Here is a 21,257-nt window from a genome sequence, read left to right on the forward strand (position 1 = left end):
TACCACAAGTGTGGCACACTACCCAACCCCCCCGGGATAAAGTTCTCAGGAGTTAAGCTCGTTTCAAAATACTTCTCCTTAATTACCCAATTAAGAACGCATAATATTTAGTTTGTTACTTTTAGACGCATAAGCCCTGTGAAGCCGAACTTGTGTATGGAAGCCATCCCCTTCCCCCCATCAATTTGTATCGTGAGGTTCGTCAGTGCTGAACAGATGGCGAGGTTCCTGAAGGGTGAACACCCACCGCACAAATCTGAAAGGAACCACAGGAAGTAACAACTGCATACATTTTTTCCACAACACATTGAAGCACGAGCATACAATACCTTGACAAAACACTTTTGGAGCATTAGCAAGTTAAAAGGGTACACCGAGGATATGGAAAAGTTGTCAACGGACTCGGGAACCCGCGCACAATCCGAGAACTCTCCCTCGACAACACCCACCGCCGCTAAAATGGCCCGTACTGCGGGACCATCCGTTTTGACGAGTTGTCCCAATGCACCTACAACATCGAAGTATGATCAGAACGATTTCACGCCCATGGAATACGTCACTTGCCGCCGACGAGACCATCACGGTATTACTAACTAAATGGCCATGGATTTGTTCTCAACGCCGACCACTACTTCCTTCGGATGGGGCCATTAACTGCTTGCCTTCCACTTCAGCTGGGACACGCATCGTGTAGTTTCCGTAACAAATGCCAGCGCGACAGGGTAACGACAACCCGAGTACTTTACCCCAGTAGGCACTTCCTCGTGACCAGACCTTAACTATATTGTAGGTAGTCCACAACCCTCCCCCTTTTCAGCAATTTACAAGTTCGGCTTCTTGCAAGATCAATACAAAGCACCGACCTTGATCCACTGTTTCAGGTGGCCAAATATAGTTTTATACGTGACCCCATGATTCGTAATCGTTCGCCTTCACACCCATCGCCCACACACCGGACGGAAGCAAAGGTGACCCATCCTACGCGAGGAAAAGAGGGACTCGTTATGGCTTAACACCTCCCCACCCCCACCTCAACACGTGCATACGCACGCACGCACGCACACACAGGACTGCCACAGGAATGGGTGAAGAGGACAGGATGGAAACAACAAACTAATGGAAGGGGAGGGGGTGCAAACTATTGGGGAACGAGGACAGTGACGGACGACGTGAGGTGGCCCCGAGGCTGGAAAGAATAGAGAAACTAGTGAATTGCACCAGATGGCATACTACAAACAGCAATAATGGGGAAAAATAAAGAATGAAAATTTTGCTCCATTTTTCTATTCGCTCGGTTTCTCAATGGAAATATGGCTGACGAGGCTCCACGCTCCCTACGACCTTACGGTGGGCTTGGGACAAAAATTGTGACAAGAGCAATCTCGGTATATCAATACATTTGCTTCCACTTCCATAAACACACTCCAGTCGCCATGTCTTTAGACTCGTGTCACATCAGTTATATGAAGATGTACCTCCACCACATTCTCCGAGACGACTTCAGTAACTACAACAAAGTGGAGGTAACTACATCTCCAAACTTATTCGGGATGGACAAATTACTTCATAATCTCTGAACACCACTCCAACTTCAAAACCCCTTAGAACAAGATTAGTGCTTCTACAGTAGTTGAATATGCACCTTCATTTCTCGTGCACACTATGTTTAGATACACTACGCACCAACTACCATGCAACACACAACTGATCCAAACCTCCCAAAACATCCGGCGGATCTTATACCACGCTTCCGCCCAAAAGCTCTCCTTTTGTTATCCTTCATGACAAATCATCCGTACAGTTCAGCTAAGCATCCTGTGGCTTGGCGCAGAGCCATCTGACTCAACCGCCCCCCTCCCCTTCTCTCCACACTCATTACGTCCTGCATCCGGCTCCTAATGTTGTATGGTACGCATCCACCTTAACCCCACCCCCCCAACTTTTTTCAACAACTACAGACTCTTCCCGACTGTTGTTGTCCTCACCGCCTACACCTTCCTCGCCTACAATTACGTAAACAAAATCCTTAGTCCATTAATCAAGATCTCCCCGCTGAGCCCAACTACCTTATTACAACGCTAAAACAACCCGGCACGAAACACCATTAAACAAGGTAACATAAACAAGAATTCTCGTTCAGGAAGCTGGGCGGGGGCGGAACCCGACAGCCAGGAGCCTCGAGTTTGTTTAGCTTTAGGGATATCCCGAAGACAGCACTCCTAATCCCGACGGAAAAGTATTTTAATAATGTGATGGTTACGATTATTACAGCGTTCCTGTTCCCTAACATCAACTGTTTACTAATCTAGAGGAAGTCGAGTACCCTCACCAAGTAACCTGGGCGCCAATGACGACCAGAACCGGATATAAACATCCGCTCGCACCACCACCCCCACACCAATGGTTCATCAATTTACTTTCTTGCTTGGGGAGACCTGCCTGTTGGGAGCCATTTTTATATTTTACACGGTTCTCTGCTTCTCTTCTAAAGTCGCCACAGGTTCATCTGGTTCAACCTCCTAAATCCTCGAAACATGATTATACACACAAAACCCAAACCTAGTAAATCGTGCTCGTTTGCGTGGATATAATCTAGGTAGAACCTGTCAAGAAACCGGTGGCATCTTCGGGAACAAAATTGTCCCAGAACCTCGAACAACACAAATGTGTATAGCTCATCTGGAATAATCCACTGAAGACGATACCTAACCCTTCCAATCAAACGAAGTTGAAATTTTATTTTATTCCTGCATTAAGGCCTACCCCACCTCCCTCCCATGACCTGTCCTTACTTTATGGTGACGTTGGAGGTTCGAACAGAACAAGTGACGCAAGCACGGGAGGCACATAGGGGTCCCCTAGTCCTGTCCCCATCCGAGGTGGTCTCTTTTCAGGTAATCTCGTAAATTTCATTGTTCTTAAATCTGTAGCTGTGTCCTGTGTGTGCTATGCACGCCATCCAACCCAAACCTCGAGCAAACAAGAGATACCGAAGTTGCCTTTTATCAGTCAAAGAGAGTATAAAATATGACCAGGAACTACATCAGAAACCGCAGTAGTCCCCGTCCCCATGTGCCGACCTAAAAGTATCTGATTAGGTGGCATAACTTCAACCCGTCCCACATTGGTAAGCAGAGTAGAACTGCTTTCTACAGACAGCATAATCCCTATGTTCTTGTCTGGATAACTTCACCATCATTTATAGCTATTCTGTTCTCGTTAAGCAAGCAAACAAACCTGGAGTAATTCCTTCGAGGATACACAAGCTAATCCATTCTTGCCTCCATTGCAATAGATGAGATAATAAAAAAACGTGATGTCGGGGTGCGAGAGCAGGTCATGTTTGCAGAGGCGCAATAACACATCGGGTTTACGAAACCCGTGACCTACACAAAAGTGTTCGCTACCCAAAAATGGTTTCCTTCTCCAAGAAGACTCCGCTTCCACTACCGGACGTGAAGACGATAACAACAGGACACGAGATCCCCTGATACCTGCCGTGCCAACCACGCTGCCAGGGACGACAAAGCTATGTCGGTCTGAAGATTGGACTGATGCACAAGTAGAACAGATTTGGAGGAGGAGAAGAGGTAGTATTTTTTTTACCATATATAACAATACACTAGGTTATGCAGGAGTTTGTGTATGCAAAAAGATATTTGATTCTAGACAAGCACTTTACAATAAATGCAAAGAGTCGAGGACAATGAAGGGTGGGGTGTAGATAGAACCACATTTCAGTTTGCCTGTGATTGTGGAAGATAAAAACGCCCACCAACAGATGCGGACACGCTATTTCGAAATTGTGTGATCTAGCAAGGAGGGTGGGGGGGGGGGACGAGAAAAATACGAGGGCGTGAAGTGGGGAAGAAATGCATCGGGTTGCAAACGAAGCCAGACAGCAGAAGTACCGTGAAGTTGGGGTGGGAGGTAGCGGAGTTACGAGCGGGCAGCAGTTGCCAATGCGAGCTGTCAAAATACCGTCATTGCTCCATCACAACAATGAAAAGGCTCGTAGCTTTCACGGGCCCCCGTCCTGGCCTGTCTGTCCTCAATCCCTAAGGTGGAACAGGGACCACGGGTTTTCGGTTTGTTCGAGCAAGATTCGGTCACCCCGGCTCCAACTCTCGACCACTGCCATGGCCACCTGGTCCGTATCGGCTGGCTTGCTACCTTCCCGATGCGGGAGTTGCACAGCCACCACATCCACCATCTGCAACCGACCAGGAGACAAGACACCGGAGTTGATCCAAGTGCCGGGGCGGCAGCGTCACATGACTCCCGTGGACGACCGCCCTCCACAGATACCCTCCTTGTTGCCAGCTGCCGTCGCCTCCCCGAATCCACGGTGCGTATAGAGGACGGGAGAAAGGCCAAAAAAAAAAAAAAAAAAAAAAAAGACAGCAATGAGACTAGGGAGAAGCAAAGAGTGGGAGTGGGGAGAGAAACGAGACACCGACACCCCCACAGTCGAGAAGACGAGGAGAGGTGAAGCAAGCCAAGCCAAACCCTCCTCCAACCCCCTACTCAGGAACCACCTGGAGATCTTGGCACACTTCGTCATCACCTCTCGCTCCCCTTTGCTCACAAGCAAGTACAGGTAAACGCGTGCCAGTGTCAGCTGCGCCAAACGACACAAAAATATACCATTAGCCAAGGAGCTGTGGCACCCTCCCTCGCGACTGGGAGTTGTTTTATATGAACATACCGGCAGTGACACGTCCATCGCTAGAGAGAGAGAAAAAAAAAAAAAAAAAAAAAAAAAAAAAAAAAAAAAACGAGCATGCAAGATATGACAGGACTCCAAACTTCACACTCGTCAAATGCATCCATTACTCAACAGCACATGTCCATTTATGCAATCCCAACAATTAAACCCTGTGTTCTTCCTGGTATTGTGGATCACCTCCACACTACTAAGGTGAGTGCCTTTGTCATGTACGTATACTGCATGGCCAAGTCACCCCTTTTCCAACTATTGCCTTCAACGCTTTAAATATATGCAATAAAGGCTATTCTTGAAACAAAATCAGCCTCTCCCAATGTACATCCCACCACTTGAAACTAAATCAGTCTCTCCCAATGTACATTCTACCATTGCAATGCACAAAATCTGATAAAAGTTTAAGCATATTTTTGAATAAAAAGGATATTCAACCATGGCCTGAATGCCATTTTTCTTGAAGATGACGATCCGGAGGACATTCCCGTAAGGTTGACAGATGGTGTGGATGACGTCCTGCAAAGAAACAAACAAAACTCATTAGTCAACGAATCTGAAAATTTCAAATCCATAGCACACTTATTTAAATGCATGAAAGGAATAAATACACAAATAAAATGAATAAATGGAACGTCCCCACGCTGACTCGGCACGAGGATTTGGGTCCCAGTGGAACAAATGGATTCCTCCGCTGTAACACTATAATAGTAAGGAGCGTTCGTGTCAGTCACAATAGCACCTTTTAACATGTTTCCCTTACTTTTCCTGCCCGAATATGAACACAAACACACAACTTCCATTGGCTAACATTGGCAGTGGGATTAACGAAACTATAGCGCTCAGCGCAGACATTTTATCCAGACATCACCCACCCACCCCAAGTACCCGACGATGCTGCACAGATTACCCGTGTGTGATTCACCATGGTCTTGGATCACGTGATCGACAGTTATTTCCCTCCAGGAAGAGAGCTCAGATCTCGTATGACCGATCTCTGGATAATGCTGTGTGTTACTTTTACACGCTCACACACCCAACTCCCAAGCGTTGGAGTAACGACTCGCAGCGCAGCGATACTAAAATTATTTCAGCCCTGGACGGGAATCGATCCAGGACCGCCGTAGTGGCGGCCGGGAACTCTACCACTGCGCCACGATTCGTGTGTGTGTGTGTGTGTGTGTGTGTGTGTGTGTGTGTTGTGTGTGTGTGTGTGTGTACACATTTTATTGCCGTTTTCCTTGAGAAAAATAGTACCGTTATGTCGGACCATCTTGCGAGTATTACTGGGTTAAGAGTGTATTACTGATGTCAATTCCCTGTATCAAGTCACCTTTCCATCCCTCCCATATTAGCTCCTCGTGGATGACGGGTCATCCCTACATCCGCCAACTACCCTGGGTCAAACTTAATACACTCCCACGTTACCCCCATGCTTAGCGAATGTCAGTTGACCTTATGTCCAAGGGCGCAGAGCATAGGTTTCGTTAGTAACTCATTTTTATTGTAATCTTACAATAATTCATTGGTGACCTAAACTGCACATCTACTCAGTAAAGCGCTTCCATACTGCCGTTGCTATTGGGCCAAGTTCATCGAAGTCCCCCGGGTACGCCTTCGCCGGACAAGGGCTGATTAACCTAATTGTCGTCCGGCGACCTCGGGAGGCGAACGGGGACGAGCACACGCACGTCCAACCATTTACGAAACTACAGGATCGCTAGCTTTCTGGAGTGACGTAAGCAGCAACACCAAAAAGTGCATTTTTATCGCAAGGCCCACCCCACCACCCGACTCCCATCTACTCTCACCCGTTTCCCATGCGCTTAACATCCGTCTGGCCTCCAACTTTGACTTAATTGGTTGGAGACTGCGATCGCACAGATATTTCTAGTGTTAGCGTTCTTCCTTAACAAAACACTGATCGGATCACGGTAGAAAGGACTCCCTGCGTTGGCACGCTTCATGCATTTTGTCTGGCTAACGATAATTAACAAATACGAGGTAGACCAGACGCCAAGAACTAATGCACCCAGCGTCTTCTATGAACTTTTGGGGGACAGATCCATGACCTAACCTCCCCCTCCAACCTCTCCCCGGCGTAACAAGACGAACAAGACTCGACGAGGCCGACTACACAATACATGCGTCTGGCTAATGGGGAGAGACGGACCCGATCAATACTCCCTTAGGTCGACGAACCCGAATTGGGAGGAGGGGGGGGGGGCGTCCAGAAGGGGGTGAGCCGGGTGTTGTAGGGGCTTGGGGGTACCGAGGGTGGAACCTGGGTCTCAGTGTGCCTGGGTTCACTATCCAAACATCAATATTAGCGTCCACCTTCCTTGCGGGACAGCAATGGTGTGCGCTACGCGATTTTTACCTCTCTACCTTCTCATAAAACACTTGTCATTCCACGACCTCCCTCCTGCCCGGTTAAAAATAATTTCGAATAAAACGGAATAAAGGTGTGTGGTACGCAAGTTCCTCTCGACCTTCTCATGAAACGCTTCTGCCATATTTCATGGCCTCCCTCCTGTCCGTTTGGGAGGGAGGGAGAGAAGAGCGCTATTATCTTTAGAATAAGCTACGCATCCGGTACAAGCATCCGGTTGATGATCACTGCAATCTTAGGCGATATTAAATTTACATCGCAATTTTAAACCGTCCGTGTCGTGCTGTGGGAGTTGGGGGACGCCAACTCCCACAGCCAACAACTCCCCGTTGCTCCACTTTTCACGGTATGCGCACCTAATTGCAATTAAATTTAAACCAAATTCGAGCTCAAAAGCGCGGCCGGGGAGACGGGACGAACAAACTACGCCAGACACTAACAGCCGAGGACACAACGTTGGGATAGGTGGAGCTAGTCGACAACACACTGGGTAGTCGTTGGGTAGTCGTCGAGAGCTAGTTTCCCCCCCGCACCTCCTACAATCGAGGCAGGTGGAAAGTTGAAGAACATAAGAATGAAGGAGACTGCAAGAGCCTACAATAGGTAGTTCCATGCCCAATAGGTAGTTCCATGCCCAATACCATCTGCCATCCCCATCAATAAATTTGTCTAGCCTTTTCTTAAAAATAAGAAAAGAAAAGAAAAAAAAAAGTTTCAGCGCTCACTACATGGTTACGTCTATTCCATTCGTTGACCACTATTGGTAAATCAGTTTCTCCCCCAGTGACTAAAAACAGCACAAGTAGACGTTACAGAGGGGGGCGGGGGGTTGAGGTCTAGAAACTATAGAAACATATGGGGGATTCTTCACCCACGTATGGATCCAATGCTCGGCACGTTTTTAACTCGTAGATACAGGTTTTACGAAAAATCTAGTTTATTTCCACTGACATAAGGCGTCTTCGTCCCCACAAGGCAAGGAAGTCTTACCCAATGCCACCAGAACACCTAGAGCTCCAGTTAATGCATTTACCGAACTGGATGTAATCATGGAGCGTCCACGATGGGGTGCAATGCAGACAGCAAATAGTGGTCGTGGACCTGGAAAGCCCCCAACCCCGCTCCCCCCAAGCCCTTACATCAACCCCTCACGTTCGTACACAACAGATCAATACAAGACCAAGAAAAGCAAGCACCCCTGACGCGCTGGCCAACCACAACCGTCAACGTGGATCATACCAAGCTAGAGCCACGGAAACGAACACACTCCCGAGACCGTGGGACATGTTCAACACCTCTCCCCTTTAAGAAAGGGCCAAAGATTAACAGCAATCCGGAGAGGGAGAATGCAAGGCTTACGCACATGCTGAATGTCCCGACATTTTCGTCGAAGGAGCTCTAATCAAGGGAGGAGGCACAACGTTTGTTCAATTTCCTCCTCTTCCCTCGTCCTCGCCAATACTTTCCATGAACATAAGCGCTCGCTTCGAGGGGCGGGAAGAAACCTTTAAAATGTCGGGCTTGCTAGCCATAATGCAAAGAAAACAAGTGATACGAGATGGAAACGAGAATGGAAGGTGTGGCAGTGAGTGGAAGGACGAGAGCTAGGAGTGAAGATGTATTAAACGAGGTATTTATGGGATCGAACGCGATTGAAAAGGGAAGCTGGAGAGAATGGGGCAACGACGCCGCACCACAAGACCCGGCTGCTTCAGTTCTACATAAAGGCTAAACTTGCGATAAAAAAAGGGAGGATGGGTATGTTTGAGATTACATTCTGACAATCAACTGTCAACTGATGCAGCTCGGAACTCTTGAACAATCAAGCCAACATGTCTTCGTTTACATCAAGTCCTATAGTTACCACTACTCTCCTCCTAATCGCCTAGGCAGATTAGGTGGTTAGCAGCCTAAAATAGAGCCAAGAGGCTAGGCAAACACTACGAACGCAATATGGCCAAGCCACATCACGACCAACAGCAATGCCTGTGGACACAGGAGCAAGATCAAGAGCGGGTCTGTGCGTGTTATCCAAGGCCTTTAGATCATCGGCTGCACATTAATGCCGCTTGCGTGGCCACGAATCCATCACAGATCTGGGTGGAGGATGCCGCAGGAGACGAGGTGTGACCGCGACCCCAAAACCAAGTTTTAAAGCGAGAGGGTGGGTGAGGTGGCGAGATCGAACACCAACGCAAATTGAAGAGTTGTGTGCGCGTGTGTAAACCAATGGATGGCCTTGATACAGGCGAAGTTTACAGAAAACACGGAGCGACACCAAGAAGCAAAAAAAAAAATGGTACGAAAGCTTAACGACAAAAAGTCAACAAAGAACGGCCTGCTGATCAAGAAACATCGTCACACGTTATCCAATTTGCAGATCTGGTAGACCACAAGGGCCTGGAATATAAAGTAAAATTCATCCTGTACCAAGGAAATAGATGTTCGATGAGGATAGAAAAGAAGGAAAGTCTGCCAAGGCAGTCGTGGTCTGGAACGTGGCTATGGCGTCTCGTGGTCCTCAAAACTCAAGTTTTATGAGCAGAACCAAGGAGAATACGGCCTAGACGCACAGGGGTGTCGAGGGGAAAACGAGGGGAACTGGGAGTGGGGGCTGGAAAGAAATTGACGGCAGTTAAGTTTTGGGGCGAGGAGGAATGGGAAAGGAGGGGCGGGGTGACGAGTTCACCCCCACCCCACCATCACGAAGGAGAGAAAATACAAGTGAAATCTGAAATCGGCCAGACTGATTAATCTACACTGAAGAACATCCAGTAACGACACAGGGATTCGTAAATCCACATACCCCATGTATCATTTGTGTGCTTTCGCGCGTGGGCAAACTTCGTGTTTGCATAAACTATTTCGACCGAAGTATGTATACTGCGGTGATTTCCCACTACCTCCGACCAACTCGAGGGTGGAAGGGATCCAGCGGTTTTCAAGCCGTGGGCAAGGTTCGAATTAATTCCAGTGTTGTGTGCGAGTCTTCATATTCAACCATTAATTTTCTGTATACATCGCTTACTGAAGCTGCGTGTCAAAATGAACACCAAGTTCAAGACATTCTACACGCACCAGGTGTTTGGCGAGCCGGACCAAAATTTTCCGGAACTGACTTCTCATTTCCAAAGCGCAGTGCCAATCTTGCCTTGAAAACCCAACATCCGTTATTCCAGCGATTTTGCCGAGTGGGAAGGGGAGAACGCCATGACAGTAGTGCTGCGAGGGAGAGGAAGCGAGGGGAAGAGATGGAAGAGGGAGGATGAGGAGTGAACTGGAGACCCTAATCGTTCCTTATTGCGCAAGCGTAAGGTGGCTCACACAACGAGTCTTCAGATGCTGCTCGAATTAAGGCAAGTAGAGAGCGCTGCAATGGTTAATCAAATCCAACTCATTAGCAGGGCATTACCGCCATCAGCACGTTCAATTGTCTCTGTCGCTTGTTGGCAGGAATGGGCAATGGGCATGGACCCATCTCAATCATATGTATACCACAATGTACGCGAGCAGCTTTACGACATCCGACCCGACCCAACACCACATCCTGGCGGCGTCGGCATTGGGGGAAAAGTCATATACCCGTCACCGTCGACCGACTCGACAGTCTTCTCTCCCCTCTACTGTATTTCTTTCGGGCGAGGGAGCGGAAGGGCGTACACTTAGACCAGGGGTGGGGAACCTTTTTGTGCATGAAGGCCACCTTACAATTCATTGTCCCACATTGAGGCCGCACTGAACAAATTATTATTTTTTCAATTATTTTAACCCTTTTTAGGAGACGGTGCAAGTTTTCCACCCCCCTCCCTAAAAATTCAGTTTAAAAATATTTTTTTAATTTTAAGAATATACATATGTATAAAAATCGTTCCAATTTCTGGGAGTGACATCACTGAACACAGTAAACTTTGCTTTCGTCTATGTGTGTGGTGTATAAGTTTCAGGTGTATAATGATTTCAGACTTAAAAAATATTCAAGGTCTTTAAAAAAAAAGAATATGTATATCAAAGGCCGCACTTGATGGCCCGGAAGGCCGCAGGTTCCCCACCTCTGGCTTAGACTCTCCTCAATACATCGCTTGGAAAGAACACGTTCGGAACTGCAGTAAGTTTCCTATATAAAAGTGGTCAATGCAAGAGATTTAGGGGGAGGGTTAAATCAGAACGAAAAAATAAAATGGCGATGTGGAGGATGAAAACAATTCATTAGGATACAAAACCATTGGCAGAAACTGACGAGATGAAATAGTGAACGAGCAACGGTCAGAGGCTATGCAAGGATGAAGCGATTCGAGAAACTACTAACAAGAAAATGCAAAGTTCGAAGCCAGAAACCTTTCCTGAGCGTATGGCTAAAAAGCAAGAGAGCATCTTCGTTGCAAGTTACATATGCGCGCGCACGCGATGAAGCAATGCATCTACAAAACAACATGGGGACAGAAGGGAAGGGAAGGGAAGGGAAGGGAAGGGATGGGAAAGGCCCTGCGAGGGGACGATGCAGTATGCTGGACACAGGGAGAGAGGGGAGATAACATAAAATAAATAAAAATATGCACGAGGGCGGGCGGGACGTGAGCAGCTGGGACAGCGGGAACAGAACAAGAATGACGTGGCCGGGAAGGTCATCTGGTTTGGACATTATCAGCCTCCTGGTTCTTCTCCATCTGGTCCCTCAGCCGCGCTTTGCCATTAATCCTCCGCGGTGTCAAGGTCCGTAGCAGACTACGTACAACGTGCATTAACCCTTTCCCAAGTCACTTGCGCGATTTGCTCTACAGGCGATATTGTTCTGCCGAGGGAAGCCTGTGCAGTGGGTATACTTTTTAATTTCATTCAAAATTTTAATTTTCCCGACGTTGCACTTGTTGAACCTTTGCCATGTTATTTTTTTTTTTTTTTTGTTATGTAAAAGGCGCCCGCAACCAACATTTCATTTTTGCTGTACACAGGAGATGAGGGGCTAAGGGGCTGTCAGCAGCAGTATCGGTGGCAGCTGTCTGAAGTCAATTTTGCTACCTGTACTTTTGAGGGTGTGCTGACAAAAAGTGACTAGTTCTGTAAATAATATGGAAAAAAATGTCTTCCCATGTAGCATTTTCAAATACATGTGTAAAATACGTGGTTAATGGATACTTACAAATTACTGGGTAGTAGATACCTTTCGTGCATTATAATGAAAAATAAAAAATGGTTTAAATAATCTTTGCAGCAGCTAGTCATTTTTATTGCATGTATTCCGCTTTCATATTCAAGCACGACTTGAAAGTAAACGATCCAAATCACCAGTGGAATTTGCTGGAGAGAAAAGGACAACTACAAAACGCCATCCAAGAATACCAGAAAGGACACAAACGAGACCATGTGCAAAATGCCTTTCAACAGGGACACTGTTGGTAGATTTGTGGGGTTGTACGATGAACTCGAAGGGCGAGTAGACCGAACAAGGAAGATCTCAAGAATTGCTGAAGCTTTGCGAGAAACTTAGCTTTCATTTTCTTTCTAAACAGAAATTTTCAACAATGGTTGACGAAATAGTGAGTGTTAGGAAAATAAACCAGCAAAATGAACAATTTGAAAGAAATCTCTAATCTTTTCGATATTACGAAACTGAGTGGAAAAAAGCTTTGCAATGAAGATAGAACTTTTGGGGAAAAGAAATAAAATAAGTAGTGGGATGCACGACTGAGAAAGTGGCCCCGGTGTCAACGATCCACCCTTCGAAACTGCCAAGAAATTCATCAGAACCATCAACAACTAAGTGCAAAAGTTGAGTTTTGATGTTGCAGAAGAGTTTCCTCTCATGAAACTAAAGCATCACGAAACAAAATCTGCTGCCAAGCTGATATCAAAAGGGTCCTTGTCAACGAGGAAAGCATCAAATGTTCTTCAAAAACTTGGCTGAGGATTTTGCTTGCATTTTGATGGGAAGAGAACGGACAAAGAATATAAAGTGGCCTGTGTAAGAATTCTGCAAGAACTATTCACCTCGGCATTTTGGCTTGTGAAAACGGATCAGCTGAGGACATCTTTATCCCACTGCCAGTCCTGCTAGATGATTAAAGGATTACAAAGGCGGAACATGCCGACAGGAGACCTTTTGGTCCGTATCTCGTTCGGATGCGAAAAAAATCATAAAATAAAAACTATAATAATGTAAGTAACAAATACATAAATAAATGCATAGGTATAGTTAATAAACAAACAGGTAAATAGTAAAATAATAAATTGACATAACTAATAATAAATGAAAATCAAAGACTAATGATAACAAAACAAAAACAAATAATATAAAATAAACTATAATCATTACAGCATGGAGGAGTGTCAAAATAATTATTTCCTACACCACAGGCGTTGTTGGACTCAGTTTATTGGATGCCAACATCATATTCTCGACTTGGTTCTATGGCACGTTATGGATGCCTTTTTCAACAAAATCACGATCACCCAGCATCAACTATTATTCAATTGATGTTTTGGCAGGCTTTGAGAAGTTACAAAAGCTATTCTGGCATAGAAATGATGCCAACACGAGAAAACCCTGGATATAATACTTCAGGATTCTTTTGGAATTCTGAAGCATGGAAGTACTACCACATGGAGAGAAAATGGCCTCAAGTGGATCGATTGTTTTTTTTCTCCTTCCAAAATGGAGAGATCAGCTGAAAGCTACTTGTGACTTTATTGCAGCTACATGGGCGAAGGCACTAGTTCTCAAATCACTAATTAGAAGACAATGAGCTGCATGCTGCTATCTCTAGTGTCCCAAGGCTTTAAAATGTTTTTCCACTCACTGTATAAAGAAACGATCAGTACTTGATGTGCCTCGCTCAAATATGATGGCCGAGCGAGCTCAACAGCTGATGGAATAGCTTCACAGCACTTGCAAAACTGACAAACATCAAATTCATAAGCAAGTTTAAAAATATTAACTCAAACTTAATAGCATTTTTAAAGTTTACTTACGTTATATTCATTAGCAAAAATACTTTTGTAAACGGCAGAATTTTCTTGATACTTCAGCCTAATACAAAATCTCGTTAGGTGCGGGTTTTTTTTTTCAGAATTTGACAAATTTGTGATTTTTTTGGCAAAAGTTCATCGTCTGCCACTATAGGATTTTAAATACGACAAAAGTCGTATCCCTACTGTGCAGTCAAAGATGACCAGCAGGATTATAAACTGCCAAACTCTTGTCTGCATACTCGTCTGCTGTAATATATTTCAACAATGATCTGTCGGAAGTGTGTATTGTCCGACATTTAGATTATTTACGAGAATTCACCTGAATCTGACAGCTCGGTCACCCTAAATTCTTGTATCCATACGCGAGTGCCAAGACATCAATGGCAGAAAAAGAATTCGTGACGTACACACCATCAGGTTGCAATCGTACGTATACGTGATCATGCTCACGAACACAACCCGCATACTCACTTCTTCGAAAGTTCCCTCGACATACCACAACCATCGAGAATCAAGACTAGCGACCTTGGGAGGGGGTTAAGGTCCCCTCGGCACCACCAGCACCACAGCATACCTGGCGCAATTCAAGACTACAGACGATCATACAAAGCCTTTGTCTTCTTCAAGTTGGCAAACGAACAAATCCTCGCTCGCAAGCGTGTGCACAGGCTTTTGTCTTTCGGTACAAGACCAAAGGCACGCGTGAATGCATTTGCCTCCTGCAGGCGGGGCGAGTTCTCAAAGGACTTCTCTCCGGCCACGTTCCACTTTGTGTCCGGGCAATAGTGGTGTTCAGCCAACCAAAGGCTACAATGGAGAACGTTGGTCGTTGGGAGAACACGACCTCGATACAACATTTAAAGCTCCATAAGCACTATTCAAACGTTGCAAAACAAAACGTTACCAGCCAACGCCGCTTCCCGCCCCAAGTGATAACTAGCTCGTCTCCTCCAAGTCTAAAGAATACAGTTGTGCCTCATACATAGACCTCTCTAACAGCTTCATCAGATAATTCAAGTGGCGAGGAAGAACCACAATCAACTCCACTGACGTCATCCAGGACCATTGTCCGCGACAAGGGGGGGGGGGGAAGGAAATATTTCGTTATCAATAATCAACACCTGGCTCCCTTGGAGGCACCGAACAGATGTAATGAAAGATGCAACACAAGGTGGATGAAGAAATTGTAAAGAAAATACTAGTCACATTGGAGTATGCAGCGACACTATGGTCACCCAGTACTAAAAAGAATACAAGGAAGATTGAGAGAATCCAGAGAACTACGAAGATTGCCCCAGCACCATCAAAAATTTCGTATGAAAATTGTCGAAACTGGAACTACTTACTCTGGAACAAAGAAAGAGTGGACTTGTTGACAATTACAGAATTATGAGGTGTGTGGAAATCCTTGATAGAGATGACTTACTAAATTTGGGTAAGAGAAACACAATAAGGACATGGTAACAAAAAAAAAAAAAAGGGGGGGGGGGGTGGAGACTTATTGAAGACCTAAAAAAAAAAAGTCCCCAGAGTGGTGGATGTATAGAACATACTAGACAAAATAATACTGTGTGCAAAAACAAGAATTTAAGAACAAATTAGATATGACGAGATACAGGGACTGGACACCACGAGCGTAGCTCCCCTTCCCCGAAGATACAAATGGGTAGGTAAACAGTAATAGTAATGGCCACTTTGTAAGATGAATCCTATTACCATAAAGAACGACGGACGACATTGTCCGCGAGATCCCAAAAACATGTGGACTAAATAAAACAAGACGTTAATATCCCACACAGGAGAGACAGATCGACAGTCAGGCGCGCGCACCAGCGTACACACACAATGATGGTATATATTTTATATATATATATATATATATATAAAAGAGAGAGAGAGAGAGAGAGAGAGAGAGAGAGAGAGAGAGAGAGAGAGAGAGAGAGAGAGAGAGAGAGAGAGAGAGAGAGAGAGAGAGAGAGAGAGGGGGGGGGCACACTGAGGAGGGGGGTGTTAGTGATCTCCCAACGTCGCGCTGCCACTGTCGCGCAGTGCATGCAACCTAGGGGCAGGCTCAACACGTGCGTCAGCTCTGCGATTTACCACTTCACCACATGTTGGCTCCTATGTACAACAAATGCCCGACATCAACTACGACAAAACATCCAAACACCATTACTTCAGCTGCCAGTTCAAACGACGACCGCCGACGACTTACCCAACTCCACCCTCAATACCTATTGTGGCTCTCCACACCAAGCCCCTACCACCACCTATAATGATTATGCGTCGGTCGACGACCCATCCCTGCTTTTCTGTTCTCATGCAAACTACTCTTGCAGTGCTCTGATCAAAGGAGAATTGGGTAGGTGTGTGTGCGCGTGTGTGTGGGGGGGGTGCCGTCCATTATTTGGCGATTCGGTAAAGCGAGGGCGGGAGAACCGGCGCATTAAACGCCGCTCTACCCTGAAAACAACAATACCAGAGTTATGCAGAAACCCAAATCAAACCAAACTGGACGAGCTGACGCATCTGCTCGTGATGCTCATTTTATGTGCCACATCAGAAGCAGCCACTCCTGCTATCTCTGCTGCCGCTTCTTGGCAGCCAGCCCAAGAATGTAATGGTTTTGGCTCATTACTTGGAAGCACTAGTACGCGCCTACGATGTCGCCATATGTGTGTGGGTGCCTCTACTTGGGATCTGGCGCGCGTGTGGCATACAACACGCACCCCCCCCCCCTTCCCTTTTGGATCAGTGTTCAATGGCCAAGAGTTTACGAGACTGGTGACTAACCATTAAGAACCCCCGCGGGACACCTGGGCACGTTCTTCAACTCTCCCGTCATGGAAGGGGTTTTTATGTTTTTAATTTATTTTTAGCTGTGCTATATATCTCTACCAGATCCCGAACCCCACTACAAAATTTTCAACTTCAGAGTACTGCAATAGAGAGACCTCTGGCCACCAATTCCCAAAATGCCAATCCAGGCCTTAATATCCGTCTTGTCCACCTGCACTACCACAACCACAAGAGTTAGCATAAAAGGGTGGAGTAGAGGAGCGAGGGTGTGCCCCTGAGTCATTTCCTCCGCCTGCCTTGGCAACGGTGCAGAAGTTGACCCCTGCACCACGCGAAGCCAACCACAACAACGTCTAGTCACTAGTACCACTGCCGCCATGTCATAGCGTATAGCCAACCTCCTCCCTCCCTCTCCCCGTTGATACCAACGCTACTGCTGCTGGTACACGTTTTTTTTTTTTTTTTAATAAAAATAAACTCTCGGTTGTACGAATCTGGAATATTATGTACCATACATGTGCTTATTCCAAGTGGGTACGTCCACTGGTTCGTTACCAGATGCTAGGGAGGCATGAATGGGGGGCTACGACTTACAGGTACGACAACCATGGCATGGCGCCAACCCCATGCGGGATTTGTACCCCCATCATCCCACCTCCGCCAGGAGGCTTCCCGGACACCTAGACGTCCGGGCAATGTGAAGATGCTGTGACGCCAACAGTGACGGTCACTACTGGGACGAAGCCTCTGTTTGGGTTTGGGTTTTATCACCACGTCTCGGCGGAATCTTATATTTAAGGGCTCAGAAATTTACCTTACATTCTCTGGAAAGACGCAGAGTGCAGGGGTGTTTAAGTGGACCAAAGTAAAAAGGGTGATACAGTCATTATATTAAGACAGCATGGCAGGACTCGCAGTAATAGATTTAAACTGGACAAATTTAGATTCAAGAAGGAAATAGGCAAGAACTGGTTTACTAATAAGGTGGTCAACGAATGGAACAGACCTGGTAACCATGTAGTGAGCGCTGAAACTATCAGTTGTTTTAAGAAACTCAACTTTATGGATGAGGATGACAGGTGGTAATGAACATGAAACTACCTAGTGTAGGCCTCATGGCCGCTTGCAGTCACCTTCATTATTATGTAATACGCAGAGATCAACACAAATATCTCACGCATTTGGCCTCGTCTCGGTTCACGAGTTGCTCACGCCCTACACCCTCGCTCCCTCACTCTCCGACTGCAAAAACAATATCAATCTGTTCACCCACCAACCACTGAATATATAATTTGGAAACAAAAGGCTGTTTGTTGCTAATCTTTCGCACCAATCTGCCCACGGCAACAGTTAGGTCCCTAATCACCCGGGACGCGTCTAAGATTCAGCAAATCAGGTTTACGTTTAATTACACTTGTTTACCAGCGAATTTTTTGCTACATTTTTTCATACTTGCACAATAAACCAATATGAACATCCAGTCACACGGACACGCACACATGATGGGAAGAAAAGGACAAGAAGGGGAAAGGTTAGAGAGTCACTTCGGCATGCAAACTGGCACACTCAGCTGTGGCAACATTGGCATTATCTAATCTGTTGTCGTCCCCCAGGTGACCAGAGGCGAGGGACGTTGAAGAACGAAAAAGCTAGTGAGAGGGAAATGCCACGGACATGCATTATGCCCTCTCGATTTACTCGATGCATGTTGCGCCTGCTCATGTACCGAACCCAAGTTATCCTTACCAGCACCATCTGCAACATTACCCTTCATGATCTCGTGCAACCAGAGACTGAAACTCGCTCCTGGCAGGCAGGAACAGCTCAAGACTGGTATATTTCCTCCCTTAGGTGCGGCTGGTCTCCCCACTCGCTATGCTGTCCTGACGCAAGCCCAACGCCAAGCACTGCAGCTACAAGGTCCAACCACTTCGGAACAATGACGCCCACGTAGTGTCATGAGGATGCCGGCGTCTTGATTATACATTTTTGCAGTTGTACACGAGTTACCCTCAGATTATGTGAACTGGTTCGATCACATTTTCTGTGTTTATTATTGCTCAGAGTAAAAACTAGTAGTACTGCACTGAATTTATATTTTATAGTGTGAGTAGTGTGATGAATCGTACGTTTGGCAGCAGATGCTGCGCGCAAAAATTTGAGTCGTACTAAAGTGGTTAATTGCTCCGCATCCCGATGGAAGGTATAACTAGACTTTCCGATCTTGATCCCATCGTATTGTCTCCCGCAGTTAACCATCCCTAACAAGATGTACCTTCAATTTAACATTACAGTTTACACTTTGTCTTAGCTGCCAACTGTGAACACCATTCATCGCTTCCGAACTTCGCTCCCTTTCCTATTTGAGTGGTTACACAACTTGTACTGTAGGGAAAACTGAACCCGAACACTGTTGCTCTAGTGAGAGCACTCGCATGCCCACACACACACGGTCACGACATAGGTAAATGCACCCCCACCAACACACACACACACACACACCCCACCACTACCACCACCTTCCACACCTGATGGACACTAGCACGATTCTCATGTAACATTCATCAACAAAACAACGTTTATACACACATCATTCATACACACAACTCATGATAGCTAAATCATGCATTAAAAGTACATTAGGGGGAATTTGCTTTATCTTCTTTTCACGAAAAGTGCCCCCCCCCCCCACTCCGAAAACGTGCATTGTCCCTCCTCCCCTTGTCGGGCCCCTGTCCACATAAACGTGGCTCGTCATCTGTCACCGGGTCATGTGATATACATTCGTGCTCACGCAAGCACACACGCACACTGACGTGCGTGTGCCTGCAGCGAGTCTATAAACAGGCTGCTTGTGAATTTCTCCTCCACTCTTAATGAATATACATTAAGGCGTTTAGTGGCAATAACCCTTTCCTATACACAACTATATTTCAATTTCCCTATCCCCCATACACACTAATCTATCCCACGAGCGTGGCTGGTCTTTCTAGGTGGTCCATACCGTGCGGCAGTACTATAGCACCTCTGCAGTCTGTCATCTTCTACCAAAGATCGATAGGGGCGTTTAGGACATCGTATTCTACTGGGACGTTTCACGCGTCTTGCAATAAGTTGACTTGTGCATAGTTCATTACAACCTGCAAAGACCCAGGATTATACCCACCGCATCAGTCTACGAAATACCGAGTATGTAGCCATGTATATGTATACAATATTCACAACAACGACTCTTATCTTTGATGCGCTTGGATTGGATTCCGATCGCGCCTGATCCGATCTTATCTCGACTCAGCCGGAACCGATAAAGCGCCCAGAAATACCACCAACAGCAGCATCCGAGAATCCGATCAAACTCATCCCCACCCCCGTCCACACTACCTGCCTCCCCCGCCACCACCTCTCCTACAACTGGGATCTAGGTTGGCATACCTCAACTGTACTCTCGCCGTCAGTTTACCAGGCATCTGGCCCAGCGATTTAATCCAAATTCAATATTATGGCAAGGGGAATTATTTCGCCACTACACAAGCTTAGCCTGAAGTTTTATTCAGTAGCTTTTTCATGTAATTATATTCGACTGGACTCTCCAACATAACACCGGACAGGTGTGAACGCTCAAACGTTACTCACTCCCACTTTTCTCCTTCACACACCAGGATCGGAAATAACACAAGAACCCCCGCACTGTACAGTATATTTGCACACGTGACCTCGCCCCCTCCTACAGTTGTTACTATGACATGTGCCGAATCTCCAAGTGCCGCAGGACAGATCACCCCGTGAACTACAATGTAGCTCAGTGCCCGGCTGTCCAATGATGCCCTTTAAAACAAATTCCTTTTTAAAAATTACCCAATGAACCGAATAACAAACGTTCTTCCCCTGCCAAATGCTTCCTACAACCCTTTCTCCGTTGCTGTGGCCAAGTGATAATGGGACGAACAAGGGTGTGGCTCGATCAAGTCGTGCTTTCCTACCACCACGTCTCGTTTCCACCCCTTTGACAGTTGTCAGCCGTCCAAGAACTATCTTACAATGATGACATCATCGGGGAGTCGATCGTTCTGCATGTGAACCATTCCTAATAAGATCCAAAAACCTCTGCCTACTCCAGGGTCAACCCGAGTGACGTATGGGGGTATCAAACCTACAGCTCAATCCCTAACACGTTTGAATTGGACTAGTCTGCAGGATCCAAGAGGGAACACGAACTCGATCCCTTGGGCACACTGAACACTGTCTCAATACGAACGACGCACCTGGTCAAGAGGTCAACACGCTGGAGTCGACGAGAGCTACTCCTCTCGGGGGCCACAACGCTGTAAAAATCATTCAGTTCCGAGTACACAAGTTTCAGTTTCATCCAACTGCACACTT

At 46.3% G+C, this 21,257-nt stretch overlaps 1 protein-coding gene across 7 annotated transcripts in view; it reads right to left on the reverse strand.

Annotated features, from left to right (window-relative positions):
* Positions 1-21,257, reverse strand: part of LOC143025494 (heterogeneous nuclear ribonucleoprotein L-like) — a 239,407-nt gene that overhangs the window by 80,953 nt on the left and 137,197 nt on the right. For all 7 annotated transcript variants that reach the window (XM_076185244.1, XM_076185240.1, XM_076185238.1 and 4 more), the window contains one exon: positions 5,154-5,239. In XM_076185244.1, the coding sequence (XP_076041359.1) occupies positions 5,154-5,239 (86 nt within the window). The remainder of the gene's footprint in view (positions 1-5,153; positions 5,240-21,257) is intronic.

Source organism: Oratosquilla oratoria, chromosome 5, assembly GCF_046742065.1.
Source record: "Oratosquilla oratoria isolate Oo_2021 chromosome 5, ASM4674206v1, whole genome shotgun sequence".
Lineage (NCBI taxonomy): Eukaryota > Metazoa > Arthropoda > Malacostraca > Stomatopoda > Squillidae > Oratosquilla > Oratosquilla oratoria.